General features: G+C 38.7%; 1 protein-coding gene across 3 annotated transcripts in view; it reads left to right on the top strand.

Moving 5' to 3' along the window:
• LOC125460143 (chemokine-like protein TAFA-1) overlaps nucleotides 1-18,556 on the top strand; it is a 464,230-nt gene that overhangs the window by 412,647 nt on the left and 33,027 nt on the right. For 2 of the 3 annotated variants that reach the window (XM_048547268.2, XM_048547267.2), the window contains exons 4-5: nucleotides 2,278-2,402; nucleotides 10,120-10,230. In XM_048547268.2, the coding sequence (XP_048403225.1) occupies nucleotides 2,278-2,402; nucleotides 10,120-10,149 (155 nt within the window). In that variant the 3' untranslated portion in view covers nucleotides 10,150-10,230. The remainder of the gene's footprint in view (nucleotides 1-2,277; nucleotides 2,403-10,119; nucleotides 10,231-18,556) is intronic. The other variant, XM_059649924.1, reaches the window with a different exon arrangement.

Here is an 18,556-nt window from a genome sequence, read left to right as displayed (position 1 = left end):
TTTGTTCGCATTTCTCTCCTTAACAATGAATAATGGCTTATTCATATCCTCATGATAGATTTAAAAACCCATTATTGATATGCTCTGTTTCTTCGACATTATTATCCATGATGATACATTAAGTGTTCAGAACTAAGAAGTATCAGAATAAATCTTCATATGAAAGAAGTAACTCTGGAGTGCATAAGACTTGACTGAGCTGTTTGTTTTGTCCTTTATTTCCTTGCTTCTACACTGTTAATAGGGCAGACCTATTACATGAGGATATTGTTCATTCTTTTTCCTGAAATGTGTAATGACAAAGACAAGACTGTAATGGTCATTGCAGCAGCTGCTCCCAACTCTTAAATGTAGTGGCTTTATACCACCGTCCTGCTGGACTCAATTTTCCAATGACATTTGTAGAAAATAGGCAATTGCAATTTTAATGCAGGTGCTGCTGGCTGAAAATAATTTTGTTTTCTCTTTCAAATTCTGCTTCTTTCATGTGCAAGCTTGATCTTGAAAGATATCATTTCCTATTCTCGTTGCAACTTAGAGACAGCTGGTGACACGAATACAGCCCTTCAGCTATTTTCCAGGCTGCACAAAATGTTGCTGAAGTGAGCAGAACAGATAAATTGCCATTTCTCAAGGAGATTGCTAATATGAACAAATGCAAGATCCATAATGGCCTTTGTGTGCTGTTTTGCAAGAATTGTGAAAATAAATGCCTTCTTAAGTAAACCTGTACTTTTATCTACTGAGCGCATTCAATTGAAGGATGGCAGTGTTGGGCAATAGATCACAAATGTTGTACAATAACATAGATATGGTAGAAGCATTTTCTAAACTAAAAATCAAATTGAAGATTTTTTTATTTGTGTTTTGAGGTGTTGATTCACACAAGCTTACAGATGATTATGACAATTTTTAGATTGTTTGCTTAAATTCAGCAATTTCTACAATTGTAATTGGTAACGGCAATTACGTTACCCTTTGATCTTTGTTGTCAACTGGAGAAAAGCTGACTTTCTTGTATATTCAATCACAACAGGTATAGGCTTGGTGGGTATGTGAAACTTATTATATTAATTTTGGAGCAGTTTATTTCTAGTGATTTAAACATGAAATGTAGGTCTAGGTAGAAGAAAATATAAATTTTAAATATGTCTGCTTTTTTGTATTATTTGGGTGACATTCTGTTGTCCATCTGAAGGAGTGGCGGGTACCCTAGCATCCACCTCCCAATCTTACTCTTGCTTCCGTATCATACCATTGTGACTTCTTCATCAATTCATGGGGTGTAGGCATCAATCGGTGGGCTGGTATTTATTGGTCATACCTGGTTGCCCTTGAGAAAGTTGTGGTGAGCTGCCTTCTAGAACAATTGCAATCCTTTCGAAATAAGTAGACCCATAATGCCGTTGGGATTTTGACCCAATAACACTGAAGGAACAATAATATATTTCCAAGTCAGGACAATAAACAGCTTGAAGGAGAACTGGTGTTCCCATCCATCTATTTGCTGCTCTTGTCCTTCTAGACACTCATGGTCCTGGATTTGGAAGGTGCTACCCAAGGGAGCCTTGGTGAATTTCTGCAGTCTATCTTATAGATGGTACATTCTGATGCTACTGAACATTTGTAAGCCTCTCCAAGATATGTTATGAATTCTGGCAGATACGAGTTAAAGTGATTGTTTAATTAATTTATTGTTGTCACATGTACTGAGATAAGTAAAAGGTGTTGTTTTGCATGCTGTACAGGCAGATCGTGCCATACAAAGTGCATCAGGGAAGCACAACACACTGCAAAATATAGTGTTTACAGCTGCAGAGAAGATACAGGGAGATTGATCAGAATTAACATTTGAGAAGTCCATTCAAAAGTCTCATAACAGCAGGGAGTGATGTTGAACTACAAGATAAAATAAATTGTACTACTTTATTTCAGCAGATCGAAAGGATGCAAATAATCATGATTGAAAATATTTCATGGTGGATACTTGAGACCCTACGTATACATGCTTGATTAAACCATGGGTCGTTGATTAGTTTCAAATAAAATGTGCATAATGAATGTCTCACTAGCCTAGCAGTGGCAGATGCAGCATTTTACAAGCCTGAGTATATCAAAGATTACATGTGCTTACATTTGATGACACTGTTAATTTTATTTTTATAGGATCACAAAAGCTGCTTAGTAAAAGTATAGAATATAATGCACAAAATTTCACACATCCTTGAACAATGATTCATTAACTATTTCTTTTATCTATTCTATGACCTTCTAAAGCTTCCATTGTTATTGGGAAATGGTGGTGTGAGATGGACCCCTGTATAGAGGGAGAGGAATGCAAGACATTACCAGATAATTCAGGATGGATGTGTGCTTCTGGCAACAGAGTTAAGACTACAAAGGTAAGAATGTGAGACTATGTATTTAGATCACATAGAAATCATTCTCTTTTAAAGCTTACTCATGAACAATTGAACAAAAAATTGAGAATTGAGAGTGTGTATGTATTTGGGTAATTTGTATATGTCATTTTTTTCTTACAACGTCTTGATTTCCAGTCTCTAGCTTTTCTTACTACAGTCATCAGTTAGCATATCGCTTCTTTCATGATTGCAAGCAATGGTATACTCCAGTCATGGAAAATTTGCAAAACAATTTTATCATTATGATGAATAAAAATGATGCACTGATTAGTATTGGGAATAGACAAACAATGAATTCCAGGTATTCCCGTACTGGAAAAGAATTTTGTATTCCCATGTGCTACTGAACATATTCATTCACCCCTTATCACATAATACATATGTTACTTGGAATTAGCCTTTTAATTAATAAATGCTGATTGACATTTATTGCCATTTCTGAGTTAAGAAATAATTGAATGTAGTTTTGTTTCATTCAAGTGATGAACTTTGAAGTGAATTGCTGCTTGTCCAGCATTTTGAAATAGGCATAAAGATGAATAATATACAAGTAGTCATTTGATAGTACATAATTTCACCAATGCTGAAAAAAGACACATTTTAGCAAAGCTTTTCAGCTCTCACTCATCAGGATAATTTACAAGTACAAAAGTAAAGGGAAGACAACATTTATACAAGGTGACTGGAGAGAGCTGATTATTTGGCAAATGGAGTCTTATTGCTATTGGTGTTGACATTGAGAATGCACAAGTTAATAATGAGTGATAGTTAACTGCCAAACTTTTTCTAAATTTGAAACCAGGCAGGTTGACGCTCATTGGTCAAGGCATGGCCTTAGAAAGAATCAGAGAATGGCTTGACACCTATTTTGTTGAGTTGAAACAGACACAACATACATATGTACACTTTCTGACTGCAAAAATAAGGCCCTCTGTTTTCATATATGTAGCCTCTGACACATGCAAGTGTGCCAATTGGCAGCCAATTTAACACTGTCAGTTGTCATTAACTGGTGCAGCTTACATGGCAAGATGAAAAAAGGCTTAGAAAGATGGCGTTTTTTCAGCAATATTCAAATAATACCCGTTGTGGGGACCAAATTTGAAAAACAAATGCACTGTTTTCTCGACACTAATTTCAAGTCATTCTTTTGTCTGAATTATTCCATCCACACTTTTTGTGAGTATCCTTTATGTTCCACTTAAATCTAATTTCCTTTATTTTCATCAGTTGTCCTATTTGGCTCCTGATTTCCTGACATATTTGGCTCATTAATTTCTTAACAAGCCATGTTTGGGAATTCTATCACTAGCACTAAAACATTTAATTTTACTATCACCACTTCGGTATTATCAATCTGTGTTCTTTTCTTCCGAAGCCATTTTATTTAACTACCCATTCGTAAGGTATAGAAAATAGGAATGTGATGAACGACTGCTTTTAATGGCTAGACAGAAGAATGAAGGTGTAGTTCCAAGGTTTAGCAGCAGGGTCTTGGTGTTTTTAATAGAAATTAATGATTTGGACTTGGGCGGGTGTTTGGTGTGGAGGGGTAGAGGGATTCAGGGTACAAATTCAAAATTTGCAGTTTTCATAAAACTTTATTGTCTTTTAGTGTTACAGTGTGAGCACCATTAGCAAGGCCAGCATTTATTGCTAACTTTGAAAAGCTGGTGATGAGCTACCTTGAACTGCTGCACTCAATCAAGTAAAAGAACGCTTACAATCCTGTTAGAGAGGGAGTTCCAGTAACAGGAACAGTGAAGGAACCACCATATAGTTCCAAATCAGAATGTGAGACAACTTGAAGGCAAATTTGCAGATGTTACCATGCATTTGTTATCCTTTTAGATAGTAAAGGTGACTGGTTTGGAAGATGTTGTTAAAAGACCCTGGGTGAGTTGCAGCTGTGCATCTTCTCGACGGGAATGTTCCAGTGGTGGAGAGACTGAATGTTTAAGGCATGGATTGGATTCCAATTAAATAAACTGTACTATTCTGGATGATGTTCAGTTTTCTCATATGTTGTTGAAAGCTGTAGGCATTCACTGCATTAATGATGGGGGATTTGGCAATGGTAATACCACTGAATGTCAACGGAGATGGTTATATTTTCTCTTACTGGAGCTTGTCTTTGCTTTTTGGCATTGGGTGACACCATTGTTAATTGTCACTTAACAGATTAAGTCTGATTGTTGTTCTGATCTTGTTGCATTCAGACACATATGGCTTCAGTATCCAAGAAGTTGAAAATGATATTGAACATTGTGCAATAAATAACCAACATCCTACTTCTAACTTTATGTTAAGGACAGTTTGATGATGAAGCCTCAAGGTGATGAGCCCTGTCATACCACAGAGATGATGTAGGTCTTAGCTGAGGCAATCGTATTATTTTCCTTTGAGCACGACATGACTCCAACCAGTGGAGAATTTCATCTGTGATTTCCATTGACATCAATATTGAACAGTGAGAAGAATATTAATAGACTTCCAGAGTTCATAGAGAGTTTGGTGGCATGAGTGGATGCAAGCAGATGAAATTTAATAAAGGAAAATGTGAGGTAATTCATTTTGATTGAAATAATGAGAGAGAGTGTGTGTGCAATTTGGTACAAGTGTAAAGGAGAAGCAAGGCACAAGTGACTTTAGTGTATTGGTGTGCATCTCAAAAAGTGGACATATCTCAAAACATGTCAGGATCGATTAACAAAGCATGAAAAATCCTATATAATAGAAATAAAAATAGAATATGAATAGCAAGAAATTATGCTAGATCTTTTTAAAACACTAATTCAGTCCTGTCTAGGATATTCACTTCTGGGCACCATACTTTCAGGAAAATATGTATGGTTTGAGAACTTTTGAGAAAGGTGAAATCTGGTAATGATCTAGTGGTGACTGATTATAATTATATGAATATATTAAATATAAGGCTGGAATTTCTCTCTATTCAGCTAAGAGGAGATTGGTTAAAATTGAATAAAATGATGAAGGATTCAATAACAAAGTTTCAAAGAGTTATATTAAAAAGAAGAAGCTTTTCAAAGGCTAAAAGGTCACTAACCAAAGAATACAGGTTTAAAAGGATGAGCGGAAATATGTGGAAAAGATATTACAGAGTGAGCAGTTAGGAATACACTGCTTGAGAAGACTGCAGATGAAATTGAACGGTGGCTGCAGTGTGCACCTTTCATGAGTGTACTGATAGCATATCATGAGGGCTTGAATACTGATATATGAATGCATTTTTAAAAAACTGATTTATAGTCTCTTGGTTTCTCACTCCCACATTTATTAAAAAAAGTGGCATCAATTTTTTTTCAATCAAAGGGAAACATTTCTGAATCAAGAAAATTTTGCAAGATAGTGATTAATGGATCTGCAACTTCTTTACCTTCTAGTATTAATGAAATTAATTGTGTGATGGAAATCATCAGGCCCAGGGGAATTAGCTACCTTTGTCCAATAATCTCCCCATAATCCAGCATGTATAGGGAGTGGCATGATGCCATTTATATGCATCTGCCAGTTGTATAAGAAATATACTTAATAAAACCCAATACAGTGCAGTCCAGTATTTGTGAACTAAGAAGACTTAAACTTAAAAGCCAAAAGGACAATGCAATTTTCTCACTAAGTTCTGGAAACTCTGATATTATTACAGTAAGGTCAACAATAGAAACAGCGCTTGCATCTTGAACAGCATGATAGGCAAATATATACGCATCAGAACTTGGTGCACCAAGTTCCAACATATGTTTTTGAAGAAACTTTTAACAAATTATACATTTTCTTCAAACTTTTTGCCAGTTGAAAGAGAATTCCCAGATAACAAGGCAGTTACTGTACATTATCGTTAATTGAATAATAACTTGCAAATAATCTGAGTGCGCATGAAAATAATTGTTCCAGTTATTGAGGATAACATTTGTGAAGTAATAATGGCATAATTTGGAAAACTCCTTTCCAATTAAGCTTTGTTGAACTGTTACAATACTGGGGAGGAGGTGAAACTCAAAATATGGGTATCTAAACTTCACTAATGGCAGTAAGGACAATGTTCCAGTTGTGAAAATTCCCTAATGGTAATTTTGTATTGCTTAAGTAGTATTATGGGGTAATTGGGTAGAGTTGTAATTCAATTTCTAGGTTCTTATTTTGAAGGAGGCAAGAACATTATTTACAATTGACTTTAAGAATGGATTTGAATTACAATGTTTGCATGGAAATTTTACAATGTATTTTTATTAACAACATAGAAAAAAGTGTAGACTATTCAGTGCATCAGGCTTGTTCTGCCATTCATTCAATTAAGTCATGACTGATCTGTACCTCAATTCTATTTACCTGCCTTAGATCCATATCTTCAATATCCTTGCTAACAAAAATAAAATTCTAAATCTAAATTCTCAAATTAGGATTGACTATTTCCTCTTTGAATGCAATAATTCATAATTTTCAAGACATCTTACTTGAAATATCAATGTAGACCTGTGCTGATTTGGATGATTTCTCTCAAAGAATTCATCACTGTAACTGAACTACGCTACCCCCACAACCAAAATGTTAGAATAATCTGCACACTTTCAGAAGTACAAGAACAAAATATCCCATAAAGGATTAAATTTTACATTGTATTTGTTCTTCAGTGTTTTATACTGTTATTCAGTTGTAAAATATGCCTTAGAAAATTGTCCATTGTTAGAAGTTTATACAAACCAATCCTTGCGACTTGATTTCAAATTGACCTAAATTTGGTTAGGTTACTGGACAATTGAAAATTGATTCAAAAAATACCCCAAAATCAATCAAAAAGGGTGCAACACAGGTTCCAGTCTTTTGCATTTAATACCTTAATGCTGACTGATTTTCTGCAATAAACCAGTAAATACCAAAAAAAATCATAGCAGATCTATCTGCAAACAGAAATGAACCTTAATATTTCAAGTTGAGATCCTTCAGCATACAGAGTTTATCCACAAGAAATAGCATCCCATCATTTTTATCATATGCCAGCAAAATGATATATATTTCTGATATTGTCTTATGATTTCCAGCTTTATTTGTCTTGTTTTATAGTTCTTCTGTCAGATGTAACTGTAACATATTTAGTCAAAGGTCATTAACATGTCCATTCCCATAGGTTCTTCTACATGCTCTTGTGTCTGTTTCATTAGAAGTGTCAAGGAATTTAAGAAATATTACAGACTAGTTCTATTGTGATTTCAGAATTTTTGTAAGTTACATAATAATTCAATGACTACTTCAAGATGTCAGAAGGGTATGTCAGTTTTCTCTGACAAACCCTTCTCAACATTGAAACTCAAAAGTCAAAAGCTATTGATGCATTGAACTTAATTAGGATTATAGTTTAATGTCTCTTATGGATTCTGCAAGACAAACTGGTAAGAATTGAGGTAAATTGTCACTTTCTAGAGTCAGAAAGACCACGTCTGTTTTAGCATGTAATAATGGAACACACTGATCCAATATAGTGTCTAATGACTATCATGCATTTTGCATTGCAGTTGTTTGCAAAGGACCACATTATGGGAAGAGTTGAGGAACTGTAATGCAGTTTGGGATGGTGTGGTTGGAGTGATTGCCATCATCGCAGGTTTAGTTTATCTATCATGGTTTCATCTAGTTATAAATGGTGTTCCAATAGGGGCCAAGGTCTTGTTGGGTCAATAGATAATTTTTTTTAAGCAACGTAGTATTGTATGCTATTTGACAATTCAAGAAAAAAATACATTTGTGAAAATCTAAATTTTATGTTTCCCTAGTTGATTACTACAGCTGGACTTCATCAATTACCATTTCATTAATATTCACATTTGCTGACAATGTGGCAAAATTTCACTCTCAAATATTCTATATTGACACTGCACCATTTCAACAATTAAAAACTTATTCAACTTAATAGGTACATTTTATAAGCTGCTTCTAGAATTTAAAGGAAGCACAGCACACAAGAAAACTAAATTTCTGCGCAGCATGCTGTATAATTGGTATGCATTAAATATCCTACATTACTTATGGTCGCTGCATTTAATTATTGAACTCCAGATGCTAGAATGCTCAGCTGAATTTTTCATTTCAAACAACCGCTGGGTATCAGGTTAAATGACTTGTCTTCTATATCGGATATAAAAGTTACTAATTAGGGTTGAGGAATTAGTGACAACAAACTACTCTGCGGATCTGTAAAATGCAAAATCACTAATACAGATTATTTGAAACATTGATGCAATTGTTTAGGTATGGTTCACATATTATTTGAAAAAGAACTACAAAGTATCTGTGTCAGTTTATGTCAAATATTAATAATTGCAAATGTATTTAAGTGAGTGCAGCAAAAGTGAGGAAAGGCATTGTATTGCTCAATTAACTTGCATCAGTTGTTTGTCATTTGAATATAATTTAGGAGCAGAAGCTGGCCATTTGGCCATCTGAGTATGCTCTGCCAAACCAAATAAAACATGGCTGATCTGTTTCTGTTTTGAATTCCACATTCCTGTCTACTCACAATAATCTGTGATTCCCTGGCCTAACAAAACTATCTACCTTCAGCTTAACAGTACTCAATGATCCCCACCTCTACTGACTTCTGTGGCAGAGAGATCCAAAATCGCACAAAGTCCTCTGACAGAAAGTTCTTCTCAGAGATAGTTCTTTTTATGTCTCTCCTAAAAAAACTAAAGTAGCACCCCCCCCCCCCCGCTTCTGGATGTACCCAGAAGAGAAAACATCATTTCAACATCCACATTGTCATGCCCTTCAAGAATCCTAAATACTTCACTGAAGTCACTCCTTGCTCATTCAAAATCCAGTGAAAAGAAACCCACAACCCATCCAATAATTCATCAATAAGACTTTAGCAAACCTCCTGTAAGTGACCTCCAATATATCATTCCTTCAATAAGGAGACCAAAACTACACCTTGTTTTCAAGATGTCGTCATCCTTGTGCACTGAATAACTGAAGAATAACTTACTTATATGTTCAATTGCTACTATAATAAATGGTAGTATTCCATTTGTTTTCTTAATTACCTATTGTAATCTCATTTTAAGTTTTTGGAATTCTTGGACAGGAACACCTTGGGAATTCTATAGTTATTCTCTATTTAAGTGTTGCACTACTTCCTTATTCTTCCTAACAAAGTGAATAATTTCACTTTTTCCCTGTTATACTCTATCTGCCATATTGTTGCAATTTGCAAGTCAGTGAATCCAATATCTGCCATATTGTTGCTCACTCAATCAGCCTGTCTGCAACTTCCAGGAGTCTCCTTCACAACATACTTTCCTACTTTTCCTGGTGTTATTAGCAGATTTAAGTATCATGTCTTCACTCCCCTCATCTATGCCATTAATGTAAATTGTAAAAAGTTGAGATGCAGCGCAGACACTGGTTCATGCTGCTTATTCATTTCCATGATCCTGGCATGCATCTGGCATTGGTTGCATTGTTCACTGGCTGAAAGCATCACTGGTGAGCCAATATCATGAATGCATGGTGCCACCTAAAGATGGCATATGAAGCAAAAATACAAGAAATATGCAAGAAATATGGCATATTTCTATATAACTTCTATGGAGTGAGTAACAGAGTTAATGTTTCAGGTCAATACTCTTTCATTAAATCTTGGTATTTTACACTCAGTATCTTCTGTAATGTTTTGCTTTAGTTCCATGTGACTCTTGCCAGCACCGCATAAAGGCTGGAGTAGATTCTGGGATTCGTGGGTCGAAGAGAACTTGACCCAGGCAAGAATAAGAAATGGCACAAAAGGACACAGGTCAGGTTCCAAGCTATTTATTGTTGTACTATAGGTCTTGGTTGAGGAAATGGAAAAGCTGACAGGATGTTCAATCACCCATAAGGGTGAGAACTGCATTGTTTGAAAATTGAGGCCCAAAGTGGGAAGCCCATGTCCTGATTCCTCCAGGCTATGTTCAACTTTTAAAGGGAGTCAAGAACTTCCTTGGCTTGAATTAACCGTCTATAGACTCTCTGTGAGGTTAGGGAGACCAAAAAGGGACTTTACAATTTGTAAGCCAGTGAATCCAAAGAATCTCATGCAACCTTTATGAACAGTTGCCAGGGACAATGGGGGCAGAAATTAGGAGATTCTGAAAAATTTATTACCTATGCTGGACCATCTGCATGAAGGCACATCTGGCTGATATGGACATTTGCACGTAATGAGGCTGTTGTCCCTTCAAACAGCTGGTTTTCTTTTCTGCCAGACAGCTGCAGATCCCATCATGCAACTGTTGGTGCTCATGCTCCACAATCAGTTCCCAATCCCTGGTCATGTTCTGTGTCAGCAATTGGGTACTAAGCCACTGCTTTAACTAAGTTGGGCCTTTGAAAATAGCATCTTAAGAGCATTGGAGATGAAGTGCAGGGTTGGAGCCCATAAAAAATACATACATTAAATACATTAATTGATAAACCTGAATTGAGATTCAAGCCTCCTCCACAAGGGAGGTTGGAAGCCCTTCTGAAAAGTAGTCAGATAGCCATGAAAGCAGATAACTATGGAGGCCAATGTCAAGTGTTAAGGGCCTTGATGAAATGCCACAAGTTCAGTGAATGAATAATTAATGAGTGAGCAGGTCTTAAAATGCTAGATCAACAGTTGTATCAATAACTTCAATTTGTGGTGAAGTCAGCACATCCTTGTCACTCATCCTTCAACAATCTCTATCAGTCAAGGCTCGCTCAAACACTTGCAAACTTCATTTCACCTTAACCCGGTTAGAACTGTTCCAAACCTCACACACACACTGCACACATTTTGTCAGTTTTTTAACCTTGACAACTACGTCTGCCAAACAGATTGTTGGCAATATGGCATTCTTTCATCTTTTCTGCAGGACAAGATGGCACATGACCTTTAATAGCATGAGCTAAACAGAGGAGGGGCAGCCCTCCTTTTCCTAATCCCCAGGAAGGAAATGGTGCTGCTTATACTGGGGCATCCATTGCTGGGTACATGGCAGCAAATGGGCCGCAACTGTCAATGATAAATGTAACTTCATGCACAATCCTCTTCCTCAGATCTAACTTTCCCTTATCCTGCACCTACATCTGATTTATAAGGTGCAGATGGTATAAGCATATACCTTTTACTGTCCCCTGCCCCAGTCCAACAGAACCTTACCCTTTTGTCTTCTTCCTATCAGAAACCAAGCATCCAATCTGGCCAGACGGTGCTGGAAGTCCAAGAAGAGAATGATGCTGTCACATGATTTCACGCTCACAGCCACCAGCTCAGATGCTGACATTGCTCAGAGGGTGGCACAGAGGCAGAATCAGTTCATGCTGAGACATGGGACATGAGCACTCTTTAGCAAATACAGCATTGAAAGGTTGCAATTTTCTAGCTCATCATAGGGAATTGTTACTCACTGCTTTGGCAACAAAGGACTCAGATGAGGCAGTCTCCAGAACTGCTTGGAAGACAAAAGAAAATGCTTGGGATATTGAGAAGTCTGCATCGATTGTTAAAGAGCATGGAGACCTCTAGCATCAACTTGGCTCAGAACATTGTTAGAAAAGAAGCACATAATTAATAGAAGGATAGGGCACAAAAGGGCAAATCCAATTCTTCCTGTTACCATGCCAGCAACCTACTCCCTCACCCTCCCATCACCATCCAGCCATGTGGCCAATCAGAATTCGATGACAAATACAGAAGAGCAGGTGTACCAGAAAATGAGATGTCAGTTTGGTAAAGCTGCAGCATTTAGGACAAAGGGCATGCTTAACAGAGCAAGTTTAAAGTTTCTGCTGCACACCCAGTCTCCAGCTGTACTGCTTCAGCACAGCTAAAATATGGGTATTTTCCCAACAATGTAGATTATTGCACAAAATATTTCACAAAAAGGTGGGAAAAGACCCTAAGTTAGTCAATTATAATTCTATCAGCAAATGCTCATGGTAGGCATGATGATGGAAAGAGTATTCAACAATGCTAACAAGCAAGTACTTACTTATCAATACCTTGGTCACTAATGGTAATTTTGATTTGCTTCAGGATCAGTAGACCTTACTGCAGCTTTGTCCCAAGCATGGACAAAGGGCACAAATTCCAGAGGTTTGATTAGGTTGCTCTTGACATTAAGACAGCATTTGACCATGCATGACAAGAAGTAATACAAGTAAACAACAGGAATCAGGGAGAACTGTCTTTTGGTTGAAATAATTCCTCAATACAGAGTAATTATTTGATACTGGAAGATGATTCTTTTGTTAGAGGCCAGACATCTTGGTCCAACAACATTGCTGCAGGAATTCTAGAGAGAATTGTCTAAGGCCCAAATACCTTCAGCAGCTTCATGACTGACTTCCCTTCCATCTTACAGTCCGAACTGGGGACATTGTCTAGACCTGTACAAACAGGATGGATTGCACCTTTGAAGAACTGACACCAATAGCCTGCTAGGACTGGTCATTTGTACAGTGGAGGACGTGATTCTGAGTGGGGAGACAGAAGTGAGGGAAAATTGTCAAAAGGATAAGTTTACAGGTCCTATGTATGAATGTTTGGAACATTTGCAATAGCATTTGCAATAAGGTGAATTAATAATGCAAGTAATTGTACAATATAATTACAGTAATACAGAAATTCAACAAGCAATGATAAAGCCTGGGAACTGAATATCCAAGGGTAGTAAACCTGTAAGAAGAGCAGGCAAAACAGAAAAGCAGATGGGACGCTATTGTTGTGAAAGTTGAAATCAGTGCAATGGTGAGAAAGGATATTGACAATGGAAATCCAGAGATGGAATCAGTCTGTTTGGTGCTAAGAAGAAACCGGTGTGGAAAACATCAGGAGTTTTCTAAAAGCTTCCATACAGTTGCGGTGATGTAGGGAACAAACATTAAATAAGAAATTAGAGATGCGTTCATCAAGGGAGCTACTCTTGAGTGATTTTAATCTGCATATAGACTGGACAAATGGCATTTGCAATAATACGGTCGTGGATGAATCTCTTGAGTGTTGACAAGATGGATTTTTAGATCTGTACATTAAAGTAGCAACTCAAGGGATGGCAATTCTAAATTTTGTGCATTGAGAAGGGGTTAATTAATATTGATTTGGCTGAGTGAATTGATGAATATTTTCAAGTTCGTCACAATACAGAACTCAGTAGGAATATGAGTGGTGAAAAATTTAACAAGGCTTCAGGGCAATTTAGATAAGTTGACTGAGTGGGCAGAAGGATAGCAGATGTGGCATGTTATGGATAATTGTGAAGCTGTCCACTCTGGCAGGAAAAACAGAATGGCTGTGTTTATTAAAATAACACGAGAGTGGAAATAGTTGATGTACCAAGGAACCTAAGTGTGCTTGTATATTTGTCATTGAAAACAAACATGCAGGTTGTGCAAACAGTTAGGGAGGTAAATGGTATGTTAGTCTATAAGACCACAAAACCATAAGATATAGGAGCAGAAAAAATAGGCCATTCAGTCCTGCGGGTCGCATCTGCCATTCCGTCGTGGCTAATAAGTTCCTCAACCTCATTCTCCCGCTTTCTCCCCATTACGCTTGATCTCCTTGACAATCAAGAATCTGTCTATCTCCATCTTAAATATATTCAATGACCTGGCATCCACGGTCTTCCGTGGCAGTGAGTTCTATAGATTCACCACTATCTGGCTGAAGAAGTGTCTCAGTATCTCCAATCTACGAGGTCTTCCCTTTACTCTGAGGCTGTGCCCTCAGGTCCCAGTCTCTCCTGCTAATGGAAACTTCTTCCCAAAATCTATACTGTCCAGGTTATTCAGTATTCTGTAAGTTTCAATTAGATTCCCCAGTTATCCTTCTAAACTCTATCAAGTATAGACCCAGAGTCCTCAAACATTCCTCATATGTTAAGCTTCTCATTCCTGAGATCATTCTCGTGCACCTCCTCTGAACCCACTCCAGGGCCACTACACCCTTCCTGAGATATGGGGCCCAAAACTGCACACAATACTCCAAATATGTCCTCACCAGAGCCTTATGGAGCCTCTTTTATATTCAAGTCTTCTTAAAATAAATGCCAAAGTTGCATTTGCCTTCCTAACTACTGACTCAACCTTCAAGTTTACCTTGAGAGAATCCTGAGCTAGAACTCTCAAGTCTCTTTGCACCTCAGACTTCTCAATTTTATCCCCATTTTGAAAATAACTCTCATATTTATATTCCTCTTACCAAAATGCGTGACCTCAGACTTTCTCACATTGTACCCCATCTGCCAATTCTTTGCCCACTTTCTTAACCTGTCCAAATCCTTTTCCATCTCCCTGCCTCCTCAATACTACCTCTCCCTCTACCTATCTTTGTATTATCTGCAAACTTAGCCAGAATACCCTCAGTTCCTTCATCTAGATCACTAATGTATTAAGTGAAAAGCTGTGGTCCCAATGTTACCCCTTGCAGAACGCCTCTAGCCACCAGCTGCCATCCTGAGAAAGACCCTTCTTTCGTCACTCTTTGCTTTCTGCCAGACAGCGAATCTTCCATTCATGCTAGCACCTTGCCTCTAACACGATGGGCCCTTATCTTACTGAGCAACCCCCTGTGCCACACCTTGTCAAAGGCCTCCTTGAAGTCGAGGTAGACACCATCCATTGGCTCTCCTTGGCTTAACCTGCTCATTACTCCCTCAAAGAATTCCCAACGATTTGTCAGGCATGATTTCCCCTTAATGAAGCCAGGCTGACGTTGCCCTAGTTTAGGCTAATTGGCCTGTAATTTCCTGTCTTTTGCCTCACTCCCTTATTAAACAGAGGTGTCACGTTAGTGACTTTTCCAATCTTCTGGGACCCTCCCTGATTCTTGTGATTCCTGAAAGATCACCACTAATGCCTCTGCTATCTCTTTAGCTATGTCCTTTAGAACTCTGGGTGTAGTCTGTCTGGTTCTGGTGATTTATACACCTTCAAACCATTCAGTTTTTTTCTAACATCTTCTCCTTGGTGATGGCCACCATACTCAGCTCTGCCCCCTGACTCTCTTGAATTTTTGGAATATTACACATGGCTTCCACTGTGAAGACTGACACAAAGTAATTATTCAGTTGCCCAGCCATTTCCTTGTTACCCACTATTATTTGTCTAGTGCCATTTTCCAGTGGTCCAATGTCCACTTTTGCCTCTTATTTGCCTTTTATATCTCTAAAGAAACTCTTACAGTCCTCCCTTATATTACTGGCTATCTTACCCTCATATTTAACCTTCTCCCTCCTTATTTCTTTATTTTGTTGCCCTTTGTTAGATCTTTGTAAGCTTCCCAATCTTCTGATTTCCCACTGCCTTTCACCACATTATATGCTTTTTCTTTTACTTATCTGTTATCCCTGATTTGCCTAGCCAGCCATGGTTGCCTCATCATCCCTGTTATCATGCTTCTTTTTCCAAGTGATGAATTTTTGCTGTGTGTCCTGAATTACTACTAGAAATTCCAGCCATTGCTGTTCCACTGGCTTTCCTGTTAGGCTCCTCTCCCAGTTAATTCTGCCCAGCCCCTACCTCATGCCTCTGTAGTTGCCTTTATTCAGATATAATACCATTACCTCAGACTCTATCTTCTCCCCCTCAAATTGCAGAGTAAATTCAATCATGTTATGATCACTGCTTCCTAAGGCTTCATTCACCCTCTGCTCCCTTATCAAGACTGCCTCATTGCACAACATTCAATCCCGAATTAGAGATAACAGGAACTGCAGATGCTGGAGAATTTGAGATAACAAAGTGGAGAACTGGATGGACACAGCAGACCAAGCAGCATCTTAGGAGCCTTTTCCCCGGTGAGGTGCACCACAAGCTGCTCCAAAAAGCCATCTCGAAGTCATTCCACAAATTCCTTTTCTTGCAATCCACTACCAACCTGGTTTTCTCAGTCCGTCTGCATATTGAAATCTCCCATGATCACTGTAACCTTGTCTGTCTTACACATCTTTTCTAACCCCTGGTGTATCTTGTGCCCCAGCTCCTGTCTCCTGTTTGGAGGCTTGTACATAACTCCAACTATGTTTTTTACCTTTGCAGTTCCTCAGCTCTGCCCGCACAGATTCTACATCATCTGACCCTACATTGTTTCTTACTATTGGTTTAATTTAATTTCCTCCTAATAAGGCACCCCCACTCCCTCTGCCCACCTGCCTATATTTCCAATAGGATGTATATCCATGGATATTCAGCTCCCAATCCTGATCCCCTTGCAGCCATGTCTCCATGATGCCAAATTTCGATCTGCACCACAAGCTCATTTACCTTATTTCTTATTCAGTGAGCATTCAGATATAGTACCTTCTGTCCTAGCGGGTTTTGAGAAGATTTGTAGCTCAGGTTGAGTTTCTGGATATGAGTTTGCTCGCTGAGCTGGAAGGTTAGTTTTCAGAGATTTCGTCACCATTCTAGGTAACATCATCAGTGAGCCTCCAGTGAAGCGCTGGTGTTATGTCCCGCCTTCTATTTATCTGGTTAGGTTTCCTTGGGTTTAGGAAACCTCCTGTATTCTGTACCTTCTGTCCTGTATAAACCACCCATCTTCTTTTTGTCATGTGTTCATCCAGTGTGCTTGAAGTTTGATTCCTAACCCTTTCCAAACACTGTCCTATTTGTGTCTGTGTTGGAGACTTTAATAACCTCTCCTGTGTTCTCCTTTCCTGTCATTTATTTCACATTTATCCACACAGTTGAATCCACCACTGTAGATAGTAACCTGCTTCGCACTGGGGTAAGTTTTACCTTTCCCTTCCCCCCAATTTTCTAGTTTAAAGTCCTGTTGACCAGTCTATTTACCCTTTTTGCTGGAACATTGGTCCCAGTTCAGCTCAGGTGGAGACCACCCCAGTGGTAGATCCCTTCTGTTCCAATACTGATTCCAGTGTCCCATGAAATGAAACTACTCTTTCCCACACCACTCCTTTCACCATGTGTTTATTTCCCCTGTTCTTGTGTCCCCTGTGCCAATTTACACGTAGCTTGGGCAGTAATCCAGAGAGTATAACCTTTGAGGACCTGTTCTTTAATTTCCTTCCGAGCTCCTGATAATCCCTGAACAGGTCCTCAACAATGGGATCATCCTCCTCCCTCTCCAATATCCTTTCAAGCTGGTCAGAGATATCTCTTACCCTGGCACCAGATAGGCAACATACCATGCGGGACTCTCAATCCTGCTTACAAAGGATGCTATCTATTTCCCTGATTATAGAATCCCCTACAACTACCACTTGTCTTTTTGCATCCCCCTTCCCTTGAATGGCCTCCCATACCATGGTGCAGTGATCAGATGACTCATCCTCCCTGCAGCCCTTTTCTTCATCCACACAGGGAGCAATACCTCATACCTGTTGGATAAAGTCAAAACCTGAGGCTCCTCTGTTCCTGACTGCAGGATCCTTCCACCTGCCTCACTCACAATCACCCTCTGCTGTCCCTGGCCACTGACCGAATTTGAAGTACCCAATCTAACAGGTGTGACTGCCTCGTGAAACACAGCGTCCAGGTACTTCTCCCCCTCATAGATGTGCTGCACTGTTTGAAGCTCAGATTCCAGCTCATCAACTCTGAGCTGAAGCTCCTCAAGCACCCAACACTTGCGGCAGATGTGGTCATCGCCATTGCAATGGGATTAGCCAGTTCCCACATCATACAGCTGCAACACATCACCTGCCCAGACATTTCAACTTAGTTAATTACTTTACTGAGTTAATTAAATTTATTGATACTTCTTTGCTATGTTTGCTTTTCAAATGTAGTACAGATTTCCTATCAGCCTATCAAGTCACAACCTCCCTGTGATATCACTCCAGTTATTTTCTCACAGCTACAATATGCCCTGAGCTCCAGTAGGTTTTACAGGTGGCACGGTGGCTCAGTGGTTAGCACTGCTGCCTCATAGCAACTGTCTGGATGGAGTTTGTGCATTCTCCCCATGTCTACGTGGGTTTCCTCTGGGTGCTCCGGCTTCCTCCCACAGTCCAAAGATGTACAGGTTAGGTGGATTGGCCATGCTAAATTGCCCATAGTGCCCAGGGATGTTCGGGTTAGACATGGGGAAATGCAGGGGTAGGGGAATTAGTCACGATGGGATGCTCTTCGGAGGGCTGGTGTGGACT

Source organism: Stegostoma tigrinum, chromosome 11, assembly GCF_030684315.1.
Source record: "Stegostoma tigrinum isolate sSteTig4 chromosome 11, sSteTig4.hap1, whole genome shotgun sequence".
In the NCBI taxonomy this organism is placed as follows: Eukaryota; Metazoa; Chordata; class Chondrichthyes; order Orectolobiformes; family Stegostomatidae; genus Stegostoma; species Stegostoma tigrinum.
The sequence above is the reverse complement of the archived record's forward strand: the minus strand, read 5'-3'. Positions and strand labels throughout refer to the sequence as shown.